Source organism: Oryctolagus cuniculus, chromosome X, assembly GCF_964237555.1.
Source record: "Oryctolagus cuniculus chromosome X, mOryCun1.1, whole genome shotgun sequence".
NCBI classification, from domain to species: Eukaryota; Metazoa; Chordata; class Mammalia; order Lagomorpha; family Leporidae; genus Oryctolagus; species Oryctolagus cuniculus.
In genome coordinates this window covers 112,759,092-112,783,201 of record NC_091453.1, presented here as the reverse complement: position 1 = coordinate 112,783,201, position 24,110 = coordinate 112,759,092, and the positions used below count along the sequence as shown (strand labels likewise).

Genomic DNA, 24,110 nt, shown 5'->3' with positions numbered 1-24,110 from the left:
ACTTTTCTATATATCTTTCATAATTAAAATGATTAAAATATGTATTGCCTAAGGGTTTTAAAATGTTTTTGAGATTTAAACTAAGTAACATCATATAATAGTGACAACCTAATGCTGAAATGTTAGAGATTGGAGACAGTGTGTTATTACTAAATTTTGTTTATGTTTGGTGTACAGCTAACATTTTTTCCTAATCTGAATGTATTTCTTGTTTTCATTCTATAGTTTTGCTAGACACTTAAATATATCTAACAGATAGCAAAGCAAGGGTACATTTTGTCCATGGTGCCAAAGTTACACAAAATGTGTGTGTGTGGAAATGACGTGAAAATTTAGAGTACTAAACTACACTATGACAGCCTGAGTATAATCTTATATGACATAGTTGAAATTTACTCTTACAGTGAAGAAACAAAAGCCCTTTTTAAAAAGAAAAGAATGCTTCCCAGTTATTGTGTAATTGTGCTTTAGAAAAATCTAAATAACAATTGCTGGTTATTGCCCTTGAATAGCACCACATTCTCTTGTACTCTGTTAGGATGAGAAAGTGGTATAGATTACTTAAAAATGAATTGAATTTAGTGGCAGGCATTTTGGCAGAGCAGGTTAAACCTCTGCTGCTTGGGATACCTGCATGCCAATCCAGCTTCTTACTAATGTACCTGGGAAGGCATCAAATTATGATTCAACTACTTGTGTCCCTGACACCCACGCAGGTATTCTGGGCTCCTGTCTTGGCAATGCCCCACCTGTAACGGGCATTTGGGAAGTGAACCAGCAGATGGAAGGTGTGTGTGGGTGGGTGGGTGGGGTGCCTGTGTCTGTGTGTGTCTGTGTGTGTATGCACATGCCCATGCCACTCTGCCTTTTAAATAAGTAAAATTTTATAAAGGAACTGAGTGTAAAGGCTGGAGACCCAGGGTTGGCTTCCAATTTTACTGCTCAGTAGCTGTGAGCCTTAGGAGTTAGGTTTTAAGATTCTAGGGTTTGATAAAGGTGAGGAGGTGGCTAGTTAAAGTAGGAAAGACTTTATTTTAGCGGGGACAGAATGGGAAGGGTAAAGAGAGTGGCAATTGAGCCTGCCCAGACAGAGGGCAGGGGCTTTGAGACCAGGCTTCATTCCATTTGAGCAACAGGTAGAGTCGTTCCTAAGCAGCTGGTTAGGGGAGAGATGTAGAGTGCCACATGGACCCTGATAGGGTGGGTGGGGGACTTGCAGAAAGTTTCCTTGGTGAAGTTTACAACGCATTGTGTTAATAGTTTGGAATGTTCTAGCTGGATAGTTTTCCCAAGCAATAAACATTCCAGTTGCCTTTAGATTATCTGTGCCCAGTTTCATTGGGTTTAGACGTTTAGGCCTCAGTGGCCTAGCAGCTTCTAACGTCAGGGGGCATTTGTTATCCTCGCTGATCCTCTCTGTCCAACTGCAAGGTAAGCATAATACTTCCTACTTCACCCCATGTTTGTGAAAGAAAGTATTTGCAAGAAAGGAGGAGCAGAAGGCAAAATATGCAAGGGAAATGATTTAAAAATATTGATGTCTGTGTGATGAGAGTAAGTCACAGAGAGACATACCTAGATCAGCCTGATGAATTATCCAATCTTCCAATAGTACTTTCTGAACAGCTTTAATGAGATCTTTTTTTTTCTGGCACCAGAGTTTAAGATTTGTAATGTGACCCAAAGTCATGGCAGTAAAGCTCATAAAATTTTTCTACTTTTCTTTTATCAGCCACAGGTGCAAAATTAACTATCTCTAAGGAAAACTGATTTTGTTCATGGGATTAAGCTTAAGAGAAAACCAAAATTTACATGTAATAATTTTTTATTGATAAGATCATTTTTATTTATTTTTTAACTTTTATTTAGTAAATATAAATTTCCAAAGTATAGTTTATGGATTACAATGGCTCCCCCCCCATAACTTCCCTCCCACTCGCACCCCTCCCATCTCCCGCTCCTCTTCCATTCCATTCACATCAAGATTCATTTTCAATTATCTTTATATACAGAAAATCGATTCAGTATATATTAAATAAAGATTTCATCAGTTTGCCTTTTCCTTATATTTTCCTTGATTTTTATTGATCTTCACAAGTTTCACCAATATGGCAGCTTCTGAGTGCAAGGTGTGTGGTGAGCAAGGCTCACAGATGAACAGGGAAACCCAAGCAATGTTGAGGGTGACTGGAGGTTACCGAAGAACCAGGAGACACATGCCTGGTTGCTAGTAACAGCTCAGAACTGAGGCAAAATAACATAATTTTTAATTTTTTAAGATTTATTTATTTATTTATTTAAAAGACAGAAGAGAGAGAAAGAATGAAAGTGCATTCCTATATGCTGGTTCAATATTCCAATGCTTACAACGACTGAGACTGGGCCAGGCTGAAATCAGAGCCAAAAACTCAATCCAGATCTCCTACACGGGTGGCAGGAACCTGAGTTTATAGCCATAAATTGTGCTATGGAGTAATTTAAAAGGAATGATGGTTATCAAAATTCAACCTTTGGGGCTGGCGCTACGGCTCACTAGGCTAACCCTCCGCCTTGCGGCACTGGCACACCGGGTTCCAGTCCCGGTCGGGGCGCCAGATTCTGTCCCGGTTGCCCCTCTTCCAGGCCAGCTCTCTGCTGTGGCCAGGGAGTACAGTGGAGGATGGCCCAGGTGCTTGGGCCCTGCACCCCATGGGAGACCAGGATAAGTACCTGGCTCCTGCCATCAGATCAGCGTGGTGCGCAGGCCACAGCGCGCCAGCTATGGCGGCCATTGGAGGGTGAACCAACGGCAAAGGAAGACCTTTCCCTCTGTCTCTCTCTCTCTCTCACTGTCCACTCTGCCTGTCAAAAAATTTTTTCAACCTTTGTTTCTTTTTTAAAAGATTTATTTAAAGAGAAGGAAGAGATGTGCAATTCGGGACATGCTCAAGCTGACTTACCTCAAACGGTAGAGTTAGAAACATACCAGGGGATTCCAATTCAATCCCATCAAGGTGGCATGTACCAATGCCATCTCACTAGTCCCAGTGATCAATTTCTGTTCACAATTGATCATAATGATAGGACTAAGAACCAAAGGGATCACATAAACAAGAATAGTGTCTGCAAATATTAGCTGATAGAATACAAAAGGGAGAGAACGATCCAACATGGGAAGTGAGATACACAGCAGACCCATAGAATGACAGATGTCCTAAACAGCACTCTGGCCTCAGAATCAGCCCTTAAGGCATGCGGATCCGGCTGAAAAGCCCATGAGAGTATTTCAGGCATGGAAAGCCAAGACACTCTGGGGAAAAAAAAAAAAAAACCTAAATGAAAGATCTCCGCAAGTGAGATCCCAGTGGAAAGAACGGGTCATCAAAGAAGGAGGTACCTTTCTCTGAAGGGAGGAGAGAACTTCCACTTTGACCATGGCCTTGTCTAAATATGATCAGAGTCAGTGAACTCAGGGGGCTTCCATAGCCTTGCCAGCTCATGACAAGAGCCTAGGGTGATTACTGATGCCCTAAACAAGAGTGTCAATTTGTTAAGTCAACAACAGGAGTCACTGTGCACTCACTCCTCATGTAGAATCGTTGTCCTTAGTGTGCTGTACATTGAGATTTAATGCTATAACTAGTACTCAAACAGTATTTTTCACTTTATGTTTCTGTGTGGGAGCAAACTGTTGAAATCTTTGCTTAATGTATGCTAAACTGATCTTCTGTATATAAAGAGAATCGAAAATGAATCTTGATGTGAATGGAAGGGGAGAGGGAGCGGGAAAGGGGAGGGTTATGGGTGGGAGGGACGTTATGAGGGGGGAAGCCATTGTAATCCATAAGCTGTATTTTGGAAATTTATATTCATTAAATAAAAGTTAAAAAAACACACACACACAAAAAAAAGATTTATTTATTTGAAAGAGTTACACAGAGAGAAAAGGGGAGGCAGAGAGAGGGAGAGAGAGAGAGAGAGAGACAGGTCTTCCATCTAATGGTTCACTCCCCAATTGGCCACAACAGCTGGAGCTGCACATATTCGCAGCCAGGAGCCAGGAGTTTCTTCTGGATCTCTCACACAAGTACAGGGGCCCAAGGACTTGAGCCATCTTCTACTGCTTTCCCAGGCCCTAGCAGAGAGCTGGATCAGGAGTGGAGCAGCTGGGACTCGAACTGGCACCCATATGGGATGCTGGCACTGCAGGTGGTAGCTTCATCTTCTACCGCCACAGCACTGGCCCCAACATTTGTTTCTTTATCCAGGTCACAGTAGAGGTCCCCCCCAGTTCTTCATCAGTGCTCCTTGGTTAGGAGGGAAGCCCTAGCTGTGACCACAGAAATTATTTTGGATGTTGCCAGCAATTGCCAGAAACATGGGCAGAGATAACTTCTATGCCCCATCTATGTCTTACTGAATTAAAATATAGTTTGATAACCAGGAACAACCTAGGGAATCATTCTGGTTTAAACACTTCTGTTGAACTAAATCCATTAGAAAGTGTCCATCTTCTGGGTGGATGCTGTGGCTTAGTGGGCTAAGCCTCTGTCTGCAGTGCCAACACCCCTTATGGGTGGCAGTTTGCATCCGGCTGCTCCTCTTCTGATCCAACTCTCTGCTAGGACCTGGGAAAGCAGTAGAAAATGGCCCAAGTGCTTGGGTCCCTGTACCCCCGTGGGAGACCAGGAAGAAGCTCCTGGCTCCTGGCTGTTGCAGCCATTTTGGGAGTGAATCAGCAGATAGAAGACCTTTCTCATTGTCTCTCCCTCTCTCTCTGTAACTCTACCTCTTAAATAAATAAATAAATATAAATCTTTAAAACGAGCACAAAAGTGTCCATCCTCTAAAGAGCAGCAACAATACTTAACCTCTCTTTGCCTTGTTTTAATCATCTGAATGTGTGAAAACTCATACCCGCTTTGAAAAATTTCTTAAAGAATGTATTTATGCATTTTATCCATTGATTATAAAGCCTTACTGTGTGATAGGCAATATGCCAACCTTTACAGCCCAGAGGCTGGTTCCCAGATGATCTCTCAGTGACTTCAGAATGGCCAGTTGGGCCACTACCTGGAAGGTTTGCAAAAAAGGTGATATAGGCAGGGAACAAAATTCCTTGAAAATCACTTGTTCCAAGTACATAATTTTTTTTTGACAGGCAGTGAGAGAGAGAGACAGAGAGAAAGGTCCTCCTTTTGCCGTTGGTTCATCCTCCGATGGCTGCCGCGGCCGGCGCGCAGCGGCTGGCGCATTGTGCTGATCCGAAGCCAGGAGCCAGGTGCTTCTCCTGGTCTCCCATGGGGTGCAGGGCCATCGTTCACTGCACTCCCAGGCCATAGCAGAGAGCTGGCCTGGAAGAGGGGCAACCGGGACAGAATCCGGCGCCCCGATCAGATCTAGAACCCCGTGTGCCGGCGCCACAGGCAGAGGATTAGCCTATTGAGGTGCGGCGCCGGCCTCATTTTTCAAATAAATAAAATGGATCTTATCAAGAATGTGTGTACACAGGTAATTTCTGGTACAGAACTAATCTCCTAGCCAAGCATTCTTTCTAGTATACCAGAACAGAGCACAATGGTATTCAAAGGCCAATTGTGATCTGAAACTCCAGTACCATTTTGAGTGAAGAAAGCAAAAGAGATACTGCTCTAGACAGAAAAGTAGGCAAGATGTGTTAAACGAGGCTGTTTGAAAGGAATGCCCAGAGGAAGTAAGTGGAATATTCAGAGATTTTTGTATCAGGGACTCTACCTCCCTACTCTTTGCCTCCCAAGTGCTTTATTCTTTTTGTTAAACATTTCTGTGAACAGAAAGAACAAATGTTAGAGCCTCAATGCTGTTAATGATAGTTACTGTGCTGAGATAGATGAGGACTGGAGAAATAACATTACCTCTTATTTTTGAGGAAGAATAATTTTTATGCACTTATTTACATCAACATTTTGTTTCTGGCAAAACCAAAGGATATCCGTTGTGGTAACAAGGAATCACAAATTGGATTTGGTCATAGAACCTGGCTCCTAACTCTTTAGTATACACCATTAGAAACTATCACTAGCAATGTTTTATTCAAAATATTGCCTATGATAAGTGAAGTTAGTAGTCATACACATAGTAGAATTTTATGTGTGTTAGAACATATTCACTTATGAGTGAGGAGAAGGAAGAGAAGAAAGAGGAGAGGGAGAAACAGATGTTGAGAGACTACAAATGAGTATCAATATCCATGTCCAAAAGAATCATGTAAGTCTATGGTAAAAATACAGCACAATGAATTACAATGTAAGTTCAAAACATTAAATTACTGAAATTCGACTGTATGATATATAAAAATGCTATTTCACATGATTCAACCCAGTGCAATAATGACATTAATTGCAACAAATATACAAATAGGCAATATTAATAGAGGAAATGGGGTGAGGGATATATGGGAACTCTTTGAATTACTACCTTACAATTTTTGTTTTGTTAATTTAAAACTATTCTGAAATAATAGGTTAAATTAATGAAATAAGTAAATGTTTTACAAGGTGTATAAGGGAAGCAGAGTCTAGGTTTTGGTGATGTCACGTATAAAACTGTATGGATGTGGAAGATGAATAGCAATTAGATCTTTAGTTGGCATTGACACTGATGTTTTAAATGTTTATGAATATAGTTGGTTTGAAAATCATACTAGTCAAGATTCTATTCATATGATTTCTGTGATAAATCCATTTGAAAAATAAAAGACTATTGCATTATGTAAATATTTTCCTCTGGTTACCTATGTTGTAAATTTATACCAGTTCTCTTAAAGGGTGGCAGTGGATTAAAAGTGTGTGTGCTTGGAACATGTATTGCCATCAGACTGAGCACTTCTGAATGCCAACAACTGGCACGTAGACTTCTAGACATGTTTATTCTATCAATCCCCACTACTCCCTTTTTATAATGGAGACTTCCATCTGGAACCTTCCGCCCTCACACTCTTAACAGTCTGGTTGATATTTTTTATTTTTTGACAGGCAGAGTGGACAGTGAGAGAGAGAGACAGAGAGAAAGGTCTTCTTCTTTTGCCGTTGGTTCACCCTCCAATGGCCGCCGCGGCCGGCGCACCGCGCTGATCCGATGGCAGGAGCCAGGAGCCAGGTGCTTTTCCTGGTCTCCCATGTGGGTGCAGGGCCCAAGCACCTGGGCCATCCTCCACTGCACTCCCTGGCCACAGCAGAGAGCTGGCCTGGAAGAGGGGCAACCGGGACAGAATCCAGCGCCCCAACCGGGACTAGAACCCGGTGTGCCGGTGCCACTAGGCGGAGGATTAGCCTAGTGAGCCGCGGCGCCGGCCGCAAGCTGTCACGTTAATACCTTTCCACTTGCTTCTCTCTTGGGTCCCTCAGAATTGTTTTTCTTCCTACTTGACCAGTTTCACAGTTTTCTTTACATAGTTTTCTCCAAATGAGTTTTGATGTGTGAACTCCCTAAGGTTGTGCATCTCTAAAAATGACTCCCTCTCTCCCTCTTCCCATCTCTCCCTCTCCCGCTATCATCTCTCCCTTTCCCTCTCCCTCCCTTTTTCTTGAATTATAAATTAGAGATTTCCATCAAAGTTTTCAACAACTGAGTTATAGTGGTAGATGAGATAAGGATGACAAAAAGATGGGGAAGCAGGCAGCTTTACTTCTCTAGTCTGCTCCAGGTAACCCAGGAAGACAGGAGACAACCACAACCCCTGATGTGGGACCAACAATAGGCCACCAAATAAGTTAGGGCATAGCCACTGTGCATACTGCAAACAGGAGGGACACTGGAAATGGGAGGGTCCAAGCCATACCCATAGGGGGCTGGCTCAAGGCAAACCTGATAACTTTTAGCTCCCCTTGACAGAAGATCAATGGGGCCAAGACGATCACAGACTGATTGCTCAAAGTAAAATCTAGCATCTCCCCAAGAGAACCCAAGTTACACTAGAAATGGAAGGGGAGAAAGTTGAGTTTTTGAAAGAGTTTCAGTACTCTAACCTGGTGATACGGGTACCCCTAATCAGCAGGAATTAGTTACAGAAGAATGACCCTCCTTCTTACCCTTGAAGAATGAAGAGTGAATTTCTTAGGGAGGATTTTGTAACCAAGAGGGAAGCAAGTAGCAGTGTGAGGCCTCAGAGCATCAACTCTTACCCATTTTGATGTGCTTTCCAGGGTGACATGACCTGATGTATTAAATTTGACATCAGGGAAAAGTGAACCTATTGGTGCATGGTAGAACTGCAGTCATTCTGAGGTGGTGTGTGTGAGTGTGTTTGTGTATGAGAAAGAGAAAGAGAAAGAGAAAGAGAAAGAGAAAGAGAAAGAGAAAGAGAAAGAGAAAGAGAAAGAGAAAGAGAAAGAGAAAGAGAAAGAGAAAGAGAAAGAGAGGCCCTTGTCTTGAAAAAATGCCGCAGTAGGCACAAAAGCAGGAAAGGGATGTGAAGCAGTCTGGTAGCTTCTATCACTGACAGGACCTGTGATGTTTCCTGGCATGGCCATGGAGCAGGCAGGGAGCCAGGTGTATAGGGTGCCTTGAGAGTCCCTGTGCCCAAGACTGGTATGCAGGAAACTGAACCCCAACCAGCCTTTTGACTCCCAAGCCAGCATTCTGCCCTTTGCATCTTATCTGAGTAAAAGTGGCTTCAGCATGTGCTCAGGTTGGTCATGGTGTTCACACAGAAACGCCTTTATTAAAGAACTTCCAAAAACTGAATAGAGTGTACTTTAAGAATCTTGGTGGAATTACCTTCCTGCTCAGCCTAGTGCCTTGACAATTTTTATGTGTTTTGTTTTTGTTTTGCTTTGTTTTGTCTTAAAAATTTATTTTGTTTATTTGAACGACAGAGTTACAGAGAGAGGTAGAGATAGAGAGATAGGTCTTCCATCTGCCAGTTCACTCTCCAAATAGTCACAACAGCCAGAGCTGGGCCCATCCAAAGCCAGGAACCAGAAGTTTCTTCCAGGTCTCCAATGTGGGTGCAGGGGCCCAAGAACTTGGGCCATCCTTGACTGCTTTCCCAGGTGCATTAGCAAGGAGCTAGATCAGAAGTGGAGCAGCTGGAACTGGAACCAGCGCCCATATGGGATATTGCTACTGCCAGCTGAGGCTTTAATCTGCTGCACCACAGTGCTGCCCCCCTTTATTTTGTTTTTAACATGTGTGATTTGGAAAAACAAAGGTTCTGGGCACTAGTCACTAGCAACTGGGAAATCTTGAAGTTCTGCTGCCCTGGCCGGTCAGGTTTTTCTGGTTGAACTTTGCCCTGGAGGTAGCCATAGTACCCATACCCCAAAAGACTTCCTTGGGGTGGGGAAGAAGGTTACATTCCTATTGGCTGAGCCCCATGCAAACCTTGGCACCTGCTCTGTGCTCAAGTGTTCCCTGTGAGCTCATCCTCTAAGTAGCCCATTGGGGAATCTGCTCCAGGAGTTACACAGAGCAGGCAAGAGAGAGGCCAGGAAATAGATCAGAGCCCATTTTCATTTTCAGGATGTTCTGAAGGCCCTTCCTGGAGTATGGAGCCCTTCTGATTTTGCTGAGATGGAGACATGTGGCATGAATTAATATGTGTGCATGTGGGAGGGAAAGGTTCAGCTAACCGGGGACCTCTGATTTTTGTGGAGGAGGGTTGTGAATATCAAAGCAATTACTGGGGCAAGCCTTGTGGCACAGTGAGTTAAACCACCATTTGCAATGCTGGCAAATGGCATATGGGCACTGGCTTGAGTCCCAGCTGCTCTACTTCCAATCTAGCTCCCTGCTAATGCACCTGGGAAAGCAGCAGATGATGGCCCAAATGCTTGGGACGCTGCATCCATGTGGGAGACCCGGACGAAGCTCCATTATGGCCATCTGAAGAGTGAAGCCATGAGTGGAAGATCTCTCTCTGTAATTCTACTTTTCAAATAATAAAAGAGAAATCTTTAAAAAAATTTTAAAATAAAATAAAAATCAATCTTTCTCAAAATTTAAAAATAAATAAATTACTGTTATTTCAGATGAACTCTGGCAGCCCAGAAGAGGGAGTTCCTCTTGTTTCAGTACCTACTTTCTGTATATACTAGGTCATATGATAATTCTAAGTTTAACATTTTGAGAACCTGCCAAATTGTTTGTTTTTCAAAGTGGCTGCAGTATTTTATGCCACCAATAATTTAGGAAGGCTTCAATTTCTTTTTTTTTTTTTTTTAGGATCAAGGCTTTTATTTTTTTTTAAGTTTTTTTTTTATTTGTTTGAAAGTCAGAGTTACACAGAGAGAGGAGAGGCAGAGAGAGAGGTCTTCCATCCGATGGATCACTCCCCAATTGGCCACAACGGCCAAAGAAGGAGCCAAGAACTTCTTCCAGGTCTCCCACGTGGGTGCAGGGACCCAAGCACTTGGGCCATCTTCTACTGTTTTCTTAGGCCATAGCAGAGAACTGGATTGGAAGTACAGCAGCCGGGTCTCAAACCAGCACTCATATGTGATGCTGGTGCTTCAGGCCAGGGCATTAACCCACTGCACTACAGCGCCGGCCCCGAAGGTTTCAATTTCTATACATCCTTGCCAGCACTGTTTTCCATTTTTTAAAACAAACCATCTCAGGATATGAATTGGTATCTCAGAGTGCTTTTCACTTGCATTTCTCTGTGACTACTGATGTTGAGCATCTTTTTATGTGCTTGGTGGTCATTTGTATATCATCTTTGGAGAAATGTCTATTCAAGCCCTTTGCTCATATTTTAATTGAGCTGTTTGTCATCTTTTTTCTTGTGGAGTAGCTAGACTTCCTTTTTATAATTTTGGTTAGGAAGCTCTTATCAGATATATGGTTTGGAAGTATTTGTTTCTACTCTGTACAGCACCTTTTCATTTTGTTGAGTGTCCTTTGATGCATAAAAGTTTTTAATTTTTAAAAATATTTATATATTTATTTGAAAGGCAGAGTTACACAAAGGCAGATAAGGGGGAGGGGAGAGAGATCTTCCATCTGCTGTTTCAGTCCCCAGATGGCCACAATGGCCGGAGCTGCACTGATCCAAAGCCAGGATCCAGGAGCTTCTTCCAGGTCTCCCACGTGGGTGCAGGGGCCCAAGGACTTGGGCCATCTTCCACTGCTTTCCGAGGCCGCAGCAGAGAGCTTGATTGAAGTGGAGCAGCTGGGACATGAACCATTGCCCATATAGGATGCCAGCGCCACAGGCGGTGGCTTTACCTTCTGTGCCACTGAGTTGGCCCCTTTTTAATTTTGATGGAGTCCAACTTGTCTATCATTGCATTGTTTACAAAAAATAACAAAAAGAAATTCAAAGAACCAAATGCTCCAAATGCACAAACAACAAAGGTGAATAACCAAGAGGCAAGAGGCTTTGGGAAATAATGATACCTTCATAAAAGGGACTACCAGGCAGCTTTTCATATAGAAAAATCCTTAATGAGTTGTACTATGAGAATTAACCATAAAACTTGTCTTCAAACAGTACTTTATACTTTGTGTGTCTGTGTGAGTGCAAACTGTTGAAACATTTACCTAGTACAGAGTTGGTCTTCTGTATATAAAGATAATTCAAAATGAATCTTAATGAAGAATGGGATGGGAGAGGGAGTAGGAGGTGGGATGGGAGTGGGGGTAGGAGGTTGGGTATGGGAGAAAGAACCACTATATTCCCAAAGCTGTACCTATGAAATTTGTATTTATTAAATAAAAGCTTTCTAAAAAAGAAAAATACTTCACATGAAAAGAAAAACATGAAGTGGGAGGAACAGATTTCAAGGTAATGCTGTCTCGCTCTATAGACACACACACACACACAAATTTTTCCCTTGGGGTGGGGCAGGAGCAGGCTGGGATTGTGCGTGCTCTTAACATTTCTCCTTTCCTGAGTGTGTGTGCTCCAGCGCCCCCGGACCTGCCCACCTACCTGCTCTCTTGCCCTCTCCTGACTCTGTCGCTCAGATCCCCATCAGCTTCCAGCAGTGGGATAGAAGGGAGACGACAGTGGGGTCCATCCCAATGGGGGCCCAGCTGCTCCCAGGCATGGGGGGGCTCAATGTGAAGAGGACCCACAGACCTGCCCTCCCACCCCATTGCCCAGATGTCCTATCAGCTGGACCCCGCCCAGAAAGGACAGGGTCACCTTCTAAATCCTTTGCCCGTCGACCATGTTTCCAGCCCCATCCTCTGCCCCTCCAGAGGGCATTGCAGGCACAGGAAGAGCTGCTGTTTGGGGATCTATTTCAGACTTGGTTTCTCTGTAAAATGGGTATACTGGCATCACACTGAGATTACAGATGCAAAGCACCTGTGCCTGGAACGTGACATCATTGGATGTCAGTCCCTGCCACCTGGTTTCTTCTTCATGGTCACAAGGCCACTCCAGGGATGACCAGAGGACCCCCACTGAACTGACTTCTCCCGCTTAATGCCCACAAGCACCCAACAGAGCTTTGCTAAGATGCACATGGTGGGGATGAGCCTAGGACCACATGGTAGAAAGGGCTGGGCTCAGAGCCTCCTGGGTGATGCCTTTCACCAGCACAGGACAAACCTGCTTGTGGGAAGGGCAGTCCCTGTCATCACGATGCTGTCCTACCTCAGTCTGCTGGGCGTGTGGTCCCTGGGGGGGATGGGAAGTGGGGCCATCAGGGGCTTAACAGAACCGTGTGGACATGGGAGGGAAGCTCAGGACATGGGTCCATCCCCCTGTGGTGGCACATACCACAGAGCACAGCCACCAGTGCAGTTGGAAGGGCCCTTCTCCAGGGCACTCTGACCCCTGGGGAGCCCTGGGCTGTGACTGAGTGTTCCCAGGGCCCCTGACCTCAGGCTGTGCTCCTCAGCCTGAGCCCAATCCTGCCTCGTCAAGACGCCCCTGTCCTGGGAGTCTGTGGGCCTTCTTCCATCGCACCCCAATGCCCTTCTCCCCAGGTCTCTCACGAACGCTCTGCCCTCGTCCTCAGGCCTCCCCAAGCCCTCCCCAGCCTTCTGCCAGCTTGCCAGCCCTAGAGCCTCTGGCCTGCTTCCTTGGGGGGCCAATGGGAGTGGGGCTGAGTTTGCACCTGAGGTGAGGGGAAAGGAAGAGACTTCCAGGGCCCATGGATGCTTTCTTTCCCTGAGACCCCCAGAGGCCTGCCCACAGGGGCAATGGGGACTTGACCACCTGCCGCTGGTTACACAAAGTGCCTGTGGAGGCTGTGTGCCACTTCCCTTCACTCCTGCCCACTCCAGGGTCCAACTGAATGAAGCATCAGACTCGACAATGGAAAAGACTTAGGTCTCAGGTGTTTGGATGCCAGTAGTGGGTGGGGCCAACTGCCACCCCTTGAGCCAGGTTCTGCTGCTGCCTGCGTCTCATGGGGTAGTGGTGCAGGTCAAGGCTGGGGACACTGGGAGCAGACTCTGAAGAGCTGGCCATTCCCTGCCACAGCCCCACCCCCAGCCCCTAGCTCTGGCCAAGGCCATGGAAGCAGCGGTCCCAGCACTGGGCCTCCCTCCTCCCAGGCTACTGCATCACGCCCACCAGAAACAGGAGGCCTCAGGCAGAATGACGACGTCCTGGACTCAGGACTTATCTTTGTAACTTAGAGACAACAGCGCGACGACACCACAAACAAAAACACCTGGCTGAGCAGACGATGCTGTCCAGGACACAGTTAATCACACACAGAACAGTGACGTCATTCAGGCCAGTGTCTGCATGTGCAGAAGCTCTACTGCCTGGAAAACAGACTGCCATAAATACAAAGTGCATGGAGACCGCGCCGTGCAGCAAGGGCCCCGTGGGGACAGGAAGCGGTGGTGACGAGGGCGGTGGGAAAGCAGAAGCTGGCTAACTACTTTGCCAAACAGACAGGCACATGAAGCCCAGGGCTGGTCAAGGCATATCCCAGGGTGGCCAACAGTTTCTGGCCAAGACAGCTATGACCAAAGCCACTGCGGACACAGTGCCACTCTGGACCGGGCCAGGATTTCCATGCAGTGGGGGCCCCAGGGCGGGCTCCTGAAGCTGCACCCCTTCCTCCCTGTAGGGAAGCAGCCTCCTAGGCCCTAGGCAAACCCCTGGAGGGAAGAAGGCTGGGGCACCTGGACATCCTTCTCCTCTCCTCTCACTGGGCACGTGCACACCCATAGAGAAAAGCCTTCCTCCTCCGTCCCTGGCTGGCCAGGAATGGCTGCAGCTGGTGATCCTGTCCCCCAGAAGGTGAGACAGGGCTCTGAAGGGACCACACCTGTGTAGCAGATCCACGGAGGCCTTGGCTCCTCCTGTCCCCTACAGCCCTGTGACATTCTGGTCCCTCAGAGGCCACCCCCAGACATCTGTGCTCACAGACTCCCAGAGGTGGACCTTGCAGACAAGGTTGGCATGGACAAGAGGGGCCAGCAGGACTGGGGGTTCCCAGGAGACTTGGCAAAAGGAAGGATGTCATCAGGTTGTGGCTGTGGGCAACCATGGTGGGGGGCAGGGGCACGTGGCAGCCACCATCCAGCCTCCGCCCATCCCTGAGACAGGCAGAGGTCTTCCAGGATCCCAGCTCCAGGGGCAGGGCTTGATCCCTGGGCCACTCTGTCCCTAGAGTTGAGCAGACGCTGCAGTTTTCCATCTCAGGAATGCAGAACAGGGGCCTCAAGCCACCAGCTGAAGTTGTGTGGGAACCAGGATGGCTGCTGAGGGCCAGGGTCTCTCCTGGCTTCCATTTAGGCTGCTCCTGACCATTCGTGGGTGCCAGTGTGCATCACACCCAGGGCCTCCAGGGCTAACTGAAGCCCATCTGCATGAAATTCTCCCGCATGACCCTGAGGGTAGGGGGCCGAGCCTGGGGACAGGGAGATGGGGTCAGGCCATGGGTCCCAACCCCTTCCCACCCCACGTTTCTCCCTTGACCCTCCTGGTTACATCGTGTCCCCAGCGAGCATGCCACCATTATTGTCCCCACTGACAGGCTCGTGCCACTTAACTGCTGAAGAGCCCTTGGTCACGGTTGGGGTGGGAAGGTTAGGTTCGGGGGTGAGACTTGGCTCCCCCGGGTTCTTGGACCCATCTCTCCTGTCCTCCATCTCAGTACGCTGTCCTGGCCTTGCCCATGACCTTCCATACCATTCCCAGGAAAGCCAGATCCCTGGATAGCCTGCCCCTGGACCTGGGTTACCCGGGTTCTCCATCCCACCATGCAAGCTCTTGGAGAACTGTGAAGGAGGGCAGGGGACAGCAGACACAGGGGCAGCCTCAGCTTCACCTCTTTCTACTGTGTGGGGCAGGGGGAGAGCCTGAGGCTGCCTTTCCTTCCTCCAGTTCTGTGGAGCAGCTGTGCGGGCTGGTTTGCCTGGGTACCTTCCACGTCTCCTCCAAGCCACCAGGAACAAGAGCAAACCCCAACCCCTTCCCCAGAGCCTCAGTTCCCCCAGTCACTGGGGAGGGAGAACACAACTCCCACATAGAGTTACTAGGAGACCTTGGTGCCCACGGAACGCGCCCAGTTCTTCCCGTGCTAGGAGCTGATATCCAGACGACCCCGCCCCTCTGCGTCTCTGTCCGTGCTGGGCGTCCACCATGAAGGTCCTTCCTCTCTTCCAGGTCAGGCCCTTCACTCAGCTGCTCTCTGTTCGTGGCCAGGGCAGGGGCCACCCATGGGCAGGGACATGCCTCTTGCCAAGGCCAGAGAAAGGGCTGGTCACCACCTACAAATGGCAATCCCTGGAAGAGAAAGAAAGAGGTAGAGACTTCAGAGTTGCCTGGCCACCCAGAGATGGCTTTGTTTCCCCAAGTGTCGCCTCCTCTGCCACCCCCTTCTCCACCTGCTCTCCCTCCCTGGCTGGAGATCTGCTGTCTGTTCAAGGAGTTTCTCCCATCACCCCAAATCCCTTCAGTACACAGTGGACTTCACGGGCCTCCAGGGCTGAAGGATGGAGCTGGGTGGTGCTCAGAGGATCATGTCAGGAGCTGTAGGGCAACTGGGCTGACATGGCTGAAGAGCAAGACTGTGGCAAGAGGGGATAGGTAGAAACCAGACTCCTTCCTGTCTCCAGATGCCTAGTTTAGGAGGAGCCCTTCAGAGAGAGGCTAGGGCTGGCAAAAGGAACAGCAGGAGCAGGCAGAGACCAGTCCCCTGGCCCCAAAGACAGGGCAGGAGGCAGTCAAGGACTGTGGGGAAGCCGCAGGGAGCGCCAGGGTCCTGAGCGCAGAGAAGGGCACAGACCTGGGGTTTAGCCCAGAGAACCCTGCTTCCTATCTGTCCACCCAGAGACAGTGCAGGAGGAGGGCAGGTGCATCTTTTCTCCTCCAAGGCCTTCCCACAGCTGCCCAGCCTATCCCCATGCATCCCTGGGGGTTCAGGTGACACCAAGGGTCCTCTGGAGAAAGGACACAGGTACCAGGCTGTGGGCAGGAGGGGAGGCCATATCTGCTGGGGATGGGCTGACCTTCTGGGATGAGATGTTGAGAACACTGCCTGCCCCCACCCATCACAGAATTGTGATGGGTGCAGGCTAGAGCCTGAGCAGACAAGAGCCCGAGGCTCTGTCTCCTTCTCTCCTTTTGGCTGGGCAGCTTTGGCGGCTGGTTTACCCAGGTCCCTTCCATGTTTCTTCCAAGCCAGCAAGGAGTCCTGACATGTCGATGTCATAGCAACTGCTCCCTCCCCTGCTCCAATCTGCGGCCTTCGTCTGCCTCCCTCCTAATCCAACATATGGCCTCCTCCACCATCCCCCCTCCAACCTGTGGCCTCGTGCTGTGCCCCCTCCAACCTGTCAGTTCCTAACTGTGGCCTCTTACCACCCCCCCACTCCAACCTGTGGCCTCAAACCACCCCCCTTCTCCAATCTGTAAACTCTTAACTCCCCCCCTACTCCAATCTGTGACCTCCTATCTCTCGAACCACCCCCCCAATCTGTGACCTCCTATCCCTCGAACCACCCCCCCTCCAATCTGTGACCTCCTATAACCCCCCCTTCCAACCTGTGACCTCCTATCATGCCCCACTCCAACCTGTGGCCTCCTATTACCCCCCACACTCCAACCTATGGCCTCCTATCACCCCCTCCTCCAACCTGTGGCCTCTTGTTGCCACCCCCCAACTCCAGCCTGAAACCTCCTATTACCCCCCACACTCCAACCTGTGGCCTCCTATCACCCCCCTCCTCCAACCTGTGGCCTCTTGTTGCCACCCCCCAACTCCAGCCTGAAACCTCCTATTACCCCCCACACTCCAACCTGTGGCCTCCTATCACCCCCCTCCTCCAACCTGTGGCCTCTTGTTGCCACCCCCCAACTCCAGCCTGAAACCTCCTATCACCCCCCCACTCCAACCTGTGGCCTCCTACCACCCCCCTCCTCCAATCTGTGACCTCCTATCATGCCCCACTCCAACTTGTGGCCTCCTACCACCCCCCAACTCCAGCCTGTGACCTACCTCTGTGCTCAGAGCCTGTCAAATCCAGGGGTTGCAGCGGCTGTATCCCTTCCTTCAGGTTCTCCGCTTTGGCCGATGTGAGGCAACAGGTCGGCGGGGCCCAGGGACGCTGAGGGCCCCTTCAGGCAGTTTCTTTGCGCTCCTGGGTCGGGGGCCGCGCCTCAGCCACGGAGGTCTAGCGTCCAGGGGCCCGGGCAGCCGGCCTGCGCCCCGCGCCGGTCCCCGGCGGCCCCGCTGGCCGTCCTGCCGGTGGCCCGGCGCCGGGCGGGCGCTCACTCGATCCGCACCTGCAGCCGCACGTTGAGCATCACCGAGGCCACGATGTAGAAGTAGGGGAAGTTCATGCGCAGCCGCCAGGCCAGGTCGAAGAAGGTGAGCAGCGTGCGAGTGAGCCCCTTGCAGAAGGCGCTGTAGGAGCCTCGAGCCGCGGCCGAGCGCGACAGCCGCACCGCCAAGCCGGACAGGGCCGCCGCCGCGGCCGCCGCGGACAGAGCCGCCGACGCCGCCATGTACCCGGGCCGCCGCAGGCCCCGCCGACCGCCGGCCTTCCCGCAGGAGCGCGAACGTAGAGGGCGACAGCCAGACGCGGTCCCCTGGACGCTGTCCCCCGTCGCTGTCCCCCGGACGCTATCCTCCTTCGCTGTCCCCCCTCGCTATCCCCCAGACGCGGTCCTGCGAATGCTGTCCGGAACCACAGCCGGCCCCCGGGCGCCACGGCCCGCCCTCGGGCTGTCCCCGCCCTCGCCGGGCTCAGCCTCGCCCACCCCCGCCGCCCCTACGGCCACTGTGCCTCCGCCTCCGCGGGACTCAGCAGCCTCTCAGCTCCGCCCCTCGCCGCCTCCTCACTGCGGCTGCCGCGGCCTAGCTCCGCCCCTCTCCTGGCCCCGCCCCTGGACTGGAGATACCGGGGCGGCCGAGGCCCCGCCCTACGGCACCGCCCCCTTAAAGCCCCGCCCACAGGACCCGCCTCGCCAGCGCAACTCCGCCCACGGGCCTCACCCCTCCTGTACAGCCCCGCCCACCGGCCCCGCCCTCAAGCCCCACCCACGCGACAGCCCCTCCTACGGGATCCGCCCACAAAGCCCTGCCCACCAGGGCCGCCTCTCCTGTACAGCCCCGCCCATGGGACCCGCCTCGCCAGCGCAGCTCCGCCCACGGGCCTCGCCCCTCCCATACAGCCCCGCCCATGGGAGCAGCCCTGCTCGCCCACACAGCCCCGCCCACAGACACCACCCCGCCTTCAAGCCACACCCACGGGACAGCCCCTCCCACGGGGCCCGCCCACAGAGCCCCGCCTCCCCGGGCTCTTCTGGGCGGAGCCTGAGGCCTGAGCTGCAGGGATGGCGGTGCTGCCCCGGATCCCTAGCGAAAGTCCCGGGGGCGCAGCCGGAGTGCGTTGCCCAGGGTCTGGGCGGGTGTGCGGATTCTGCGCAGAAAGCGGTCCTGGGTGTGCATTCTGCTCCGGCTCCCCACCGTCTCCCCAGAAAACCCGGTGTGCCGGCCCACAGTAGTTCGCTCTAGTCTCTCCCACTCGCGCCGTGCGGTGACCGCACCGCGGAGCGCCATCAACTCGCTCCACTCGCGTGCGTCCCGGCGTTTCTGGTCCCTGTGCTGCCCGCGTGTGCAGCCGTGTTGGTGGATTTCCTCGCCGACCTCCCCTTCCCCGCGTCCCCTGGGCCCGCCGCTCGCTGCGCGAGGACCTCTCGGGTTTTCCTTTGCCTTAAGCGCCGTCTTTGCTGATGGCCCGAAAACCCTTCACGGGCTCGGCTCCTCTTTATCCTACGTGGACCGAAAATCCCAAACGAGCCCGACCCGGCCTGTTAACGAAGCGGGGAGATAGATGCTGGTTCTTCCTTAGGTCGTGACTCAGAAAACGTAGAGTCAGCAACACGCAGATTCCCTTTGACCCCAGCCCAGCGGTCAGACGAGGGACGGACCTGAATGGTCAGGGCCCCTCAAAATGCCTGGTCAGCGTCACGCTTGACCACCTCGGCAGTCCTCCGTGTAGCTGCACCGGAACCGGCACACTCACACACACCGACTGGACAACTGCCCTACCTACAATTGAGTAAAAATAAAGTAACAATAAAGAAGCATCAAAGATGCTGAATGATATGGTACAGAAGACTGATCAGTAGTGCACTTTCTACTTGCCATTTCTTCAGGAATGAAGCGGAAATAAAGAATCTCAGATAAAGGAAGATAAAGAGAAGTTGTGAACAGCAAACACACCATTGAAGAATGACTGAAGGAAATTTCTTAGGCAAAAAGACAATGATCAATGACACTTGACAAAAGAATAATAATTGTAATGAATAAAAACAAGTGTAAATACGATATACTGTCCTCAAAAAATTTTAAATTGTGTTCGATGATTGAAGCAAAAATTATGTCACCATATGTGCTCAATATAGGGAGAGGAAATACTTAAGACATTTATATTCAAAGATGATGAGTTTGAATATACCTAAATGGAAATGGTTTAAAATTATGTCAGTAGACTATAATAAGTTAATACTGTATGTATATTGTAATACTTAGGATACTCACTAAAATAACTATACAAAGATAGACATTAAATGACACTAGATAAATAAAAATGGAATTCTAAAGAATGTTTAAGTAACAACACACAAAGGCAAGAAAACAAACAGATGAACAAGAAACAAAATTATTAGAAAACATAAAAAAATGTCACACTCGAGGCTAACATGCAAATAATTCCTTTTAATATAAGTGGTCTAAATAGACCAATTGAAATACATAGATTGTCAGAGTGGATTAAAACACAAAAATGATGACCAAACGGTATCCTGTTTCAGAAAACTCACTTTGAATTTTCTTAAGTAGTTTTAAATAGATTTGCTCAGTTTTTTGAGTGCATTATCAAATTTATTACACAGTTTTTGACCTATCAGAAAGATATACAGATCATAGACAATAGGGGAATGTGGCCTTAGTCTTCTTGGAGATTGTTTCCTCCTCTCAGCCCTTTTGCTACAGGAAATAAAACCAAAAATTGTGTCATTTGTAAAAACAAAACAAAAACAGGGAGACTAAAGAAATTCTCTGTGTATGTGGCTTTTATGGTATATCTACTCCCCTTAAACTGTCACCTTACTTGGTTTTGTCTATATTTTTAAAAAGCTCCTGGAACTGCTTTTGATGATAAGCACAATTGCTCATTCTTTTTTTAAATGATTTTTAAAATTGATATAAGTTGAACAAATTCCATGAATTTCAGATCTACATATTTTGTTTTTTTGACAGGCAGAGTGGACAGTGAGAGAGAGAGACAGAGAGAAAGGTCTTCCTTTGCTGTTGGTTCACCCTCCAATGGCCGCCGCGGCCGGCGCGCTGCGGCCAGCGCACCGCGCTGATCCGATGGCAGGAGCCAGGTGCTTTTCCTGGTCTCCCATGGGGTGCAGGGCCCAAGCACCTGGGCCATCCTCCACTGCACTCCCTGGCCACAGCAGAGAGCTGGCCTGGAAGAGGGGCAACCGGGACAGAATCTGGTGCCCTGACCGGGACTAGAACCTGGTGTGCCAGCGCCGCTAGGCGGAGGATTAACCTAGTGAGCCGTGGCGCCGGCCCAGATCTACATATTTAAGAACCTAAGGACAACTCCCACCTTACCCTTACCTCTGTCCATGCTCACACCCCATCCTCCTTCCTTTATTCTTTCTTTTAATTTTTATGATGTCATAATTTCAGTTTATTTTATAATCATAAGCTTAACCTTTCACAAAGTAAAGAATTCAACAAATAGAAGAAAACAAAACAAAACAAAACAAAAAGCACTATATCTCAGCAGTAGAGACAAGGGCCATACCAATAATCAAATCACAAAATGTCAATTTTACAAACATGCATAACATTTGCTGTATTCTTAGTTATCATAGATCATGAAAAACATGATATTCTTTTTGTGACTGGTTTATTTCAACAAATATAATGGTTTCCAGTTGCATCCATTTTGTTGCAAAAGACAGGATTTCATTCTTTTTTACAGCTGAGTAGCATTCATAGCATATATATATATATATATATATATATATATATATATACACACACACACACCACATTTTCTTTACCTAGTAATAAGTTGATGGGAGCCTGGGTTGATTCCATATCCTACCTATTGTGAATTGAGTTGCAGTAAACATGGGGTACAGATAACTCTTTCATATGCTGAATTCATTTCTTTTGGATAAATTTCCAAGAGTGGAATGGATGGGTTATACGGTAGATCTATTTTCAAATTTCTTTAGAATCTCCATTCTGTCCTCCACAATGGCTATTTTAGTTTATACTTCTGCCAATAGTGTATTAGGGTACCTTTGCCCCCACATCCTCTCCAGTGTTTATTGTTTTTTGATTTCTGTATGAGAGTCATTCTAACTGGGGCAAGAAGAACAAAGGCTAAAGATCCAGAACATTTTTTTATGTGTCTATTGGCCATTTGAATTTCATCCTTTGAAAAATGCCTGTCCATGTCCTTTGCCCATTTCTTAACTGGATTGCATGTTTTGTGGTTGTTGAGTTCCTTGAGCTCTTTATAGAGTTTGGACATAAATCTTTATCAGTTGCATAGTTTGCAAATATTTTCTCCCATTCTGTTGGTTGCCCCTTCACTTTGTTGAGTGTTTCCTTTGTAGTGCAAAAGCTTCTTAGTTTGATATAATTCCATTTGTCTATTTTTACTTTAATGGCCTAATTTCTGGGGTCTTTTCCAAGAAGTCTATGCCTATGCCAATGTCTTACAGTGTTTTCCCAATGTCCTTCTCTAGTAATTTGATGGTAGCAGGTCATAGATTGAGGTCCCTAATCCATTTTGAGTTGATTTTTGTATAAGTTGTAGATAGAGGTCTTCTTTTATACTTCTGCATGCAGAAATCCAATTTTCCCAGCACCATTTGTTGAAGGAATTAATTTTAGTTCATTTGTCAAAGATTGGTTGTAGATGCATAAATTAATTTTGGGGGTTTTTATTCTGTTCCATTGGTCTACATGTTTATTTTTGTGTCAATACCAGGCTATATGTGCCCTGTGGTATGTCTTAAAATCTGGTATTATTATGCCTCTGATTTTGGTTTTTTAAAATCAAATTTTATTTATTTATTTATTTGAGAGGTAGGGTTACAGAGAGAGAGAGACAGAGACAGAGACAAAGGTTCACTTCCCAAATGGCCACAGCAGGGCTGATCTGAAGCCAGGATCCAGGAGCTTCTTCCAGGTCTCCCAAGCATGTGCAGGGGCCCAAGCACTTGGACTATCTTCCATTGCTTTCCCAGGCTATAAGCAGAGAGCTGGATTGGAAAAGGATCAGCTGAGACATGAATTGGCATCCATATGGGATGCCAGCACTGCAAGTGGAGGTTTAGCCTACTACATCACAGCGCCAGCCACTCTGGCTTTGTTTTTGTTGTCTTAAGACTGCTATATCTCTTCAGGGTCTCTTGTGATTCCATATAATTTTGGCATCATTTCTTCTAGATCTGAGAAGAATGACATATATTGTTGGGATCACATTGAATCTATAAATTGCTCTGGGTAGTATGGACGTTTTGATGGAATTAATTCTTCCAATCCACAAACACAGAATATTTTTCCAGCTTTTGCTATCTCCTTTTATTTCTTTCTTTAATGCTTTGTCATTTTCATTGTAAAGATCTTTCATCTCCTTGGTCAAATATATTTCAAGATATTTAATTTTTTGTAGCTGTATCAGTGAGTGGGACTGATCTTAGAAGTTCTTTCTCATCCATGGCTTTGTTTATGTACACAAAGGTTATTGATTCCTGTGTGTTGATTTTGTATCCTGCAACATTACCACTCTCTTATGAGTCCCAATAGTCTCTTAGTGGAGTCTGTGGGTTTCCCTAAATATAGGATCATATCATCTGCAAACAGGGATATTTTGACTTCTTCCTTTCCAATTTGTATCCATTGATGTCTTTTCCTTTTCTAAAGGCTCTGGCTAAAACTTCCAGAAGTATATTGAATAGCAATAGTGAAACTGAGCATCCTTGTCTGGTTCCAGATCTTGGTGGAAATGCTTCCACGTTTTTGCCATTCAATATGATGCGGGCTGTGGGTTTGTCATAAATTGCCTTGATTGTGTTAAGGAATGCTCCTGCCATACCCAATTTGCTTAAGGTTTTTATCATGAAAGCATGTTGTATTTTATCAAGTGCTGTCTCTGCATCTATTGAAATAATCACATGGTTTTTGTTCTTCAATTTGTTAATGTGCTGTATCACATTTACTGATTTGCCTTTGTTGAACCATCCCTGCATAGCAGGGATAAATTCCACTTGGTCTGGATCAATGATCTTTCTGATGTGTTGTTGGATTTAATTAGCTAGTATTTTATTGAGGATTTGTGCATCTATGTGCATCAGGGATATTGGTCTGTAGTTCTCTTTCTTTGTTGCCTCTTTTTCTGGTTTAGGAATTAACATGATGCTGGCCTCACAGAAGGAGTCTGGGAGGATTACCTCTATTTAAATTGTTTTAAGTAGTTTGAGAAGAAATAGAATTAGTTCTTTTTAAAAACTTTTTAAAAGATTTATGTACTTATTTGAGAGACAAAGTTACAAAGAGAGAGAGAGAGAGAGAGAGAGAGAGAGAGAGACATCTTTCATCCACTAGTTCACTCCCCAAATGGCTTCAATGGTTGGGGTTAGGCCAGGACAAAACAAGGAACCAGGAATTTCTTCTGAGTCTCCC

The 24,110-nt window shown here is 47.8% G+C and overlaps 1 protein-coding gene across 1 annotated transcript; it reads right to left on the bottom strand.

Moving 5' to 3' along the window:
• Positions 1 to 11,648: 11,648 nt before the first annotated feature.
• LOC138847604 (small integral membrane protein 10-like protein 2A) lies at positions 11,649 to 18,197 on the bottom strand. The gene is made up of 2 exons (XM_070066820.1): positions 17,379 to 18,197; positions 11,649 to 15,664 (listed from the first exon to the last, which is right to left on the bottom strand). The coding sequence occupies exon 1, from the start codon at positions 17,885 to 17,887 to the stop codon at positions 17,651 to 17,653; it is 237 nt and encodes a 78-aa protein (XP_069922921.1). The 5' UTR covers positions 17,888 to 18,197; the 3' UTR covers positions 11,649 to 15,664; positions 17,379 to 17,650.
• Between the last annotated feature and the right edge of the window lie 5,913 nt (positions 18,198 to 24,110).

What these genes read in the sequence shown, in the direction of transcription:
- LOC138847604 (XM_070066820.1), bottom strand. Translation starts at nt 17,887, where the DNA reads ATGGCGGCGTCGGCGGCTCTGTCCGCGGCGGCCGCGGCGGCGGCCCTG.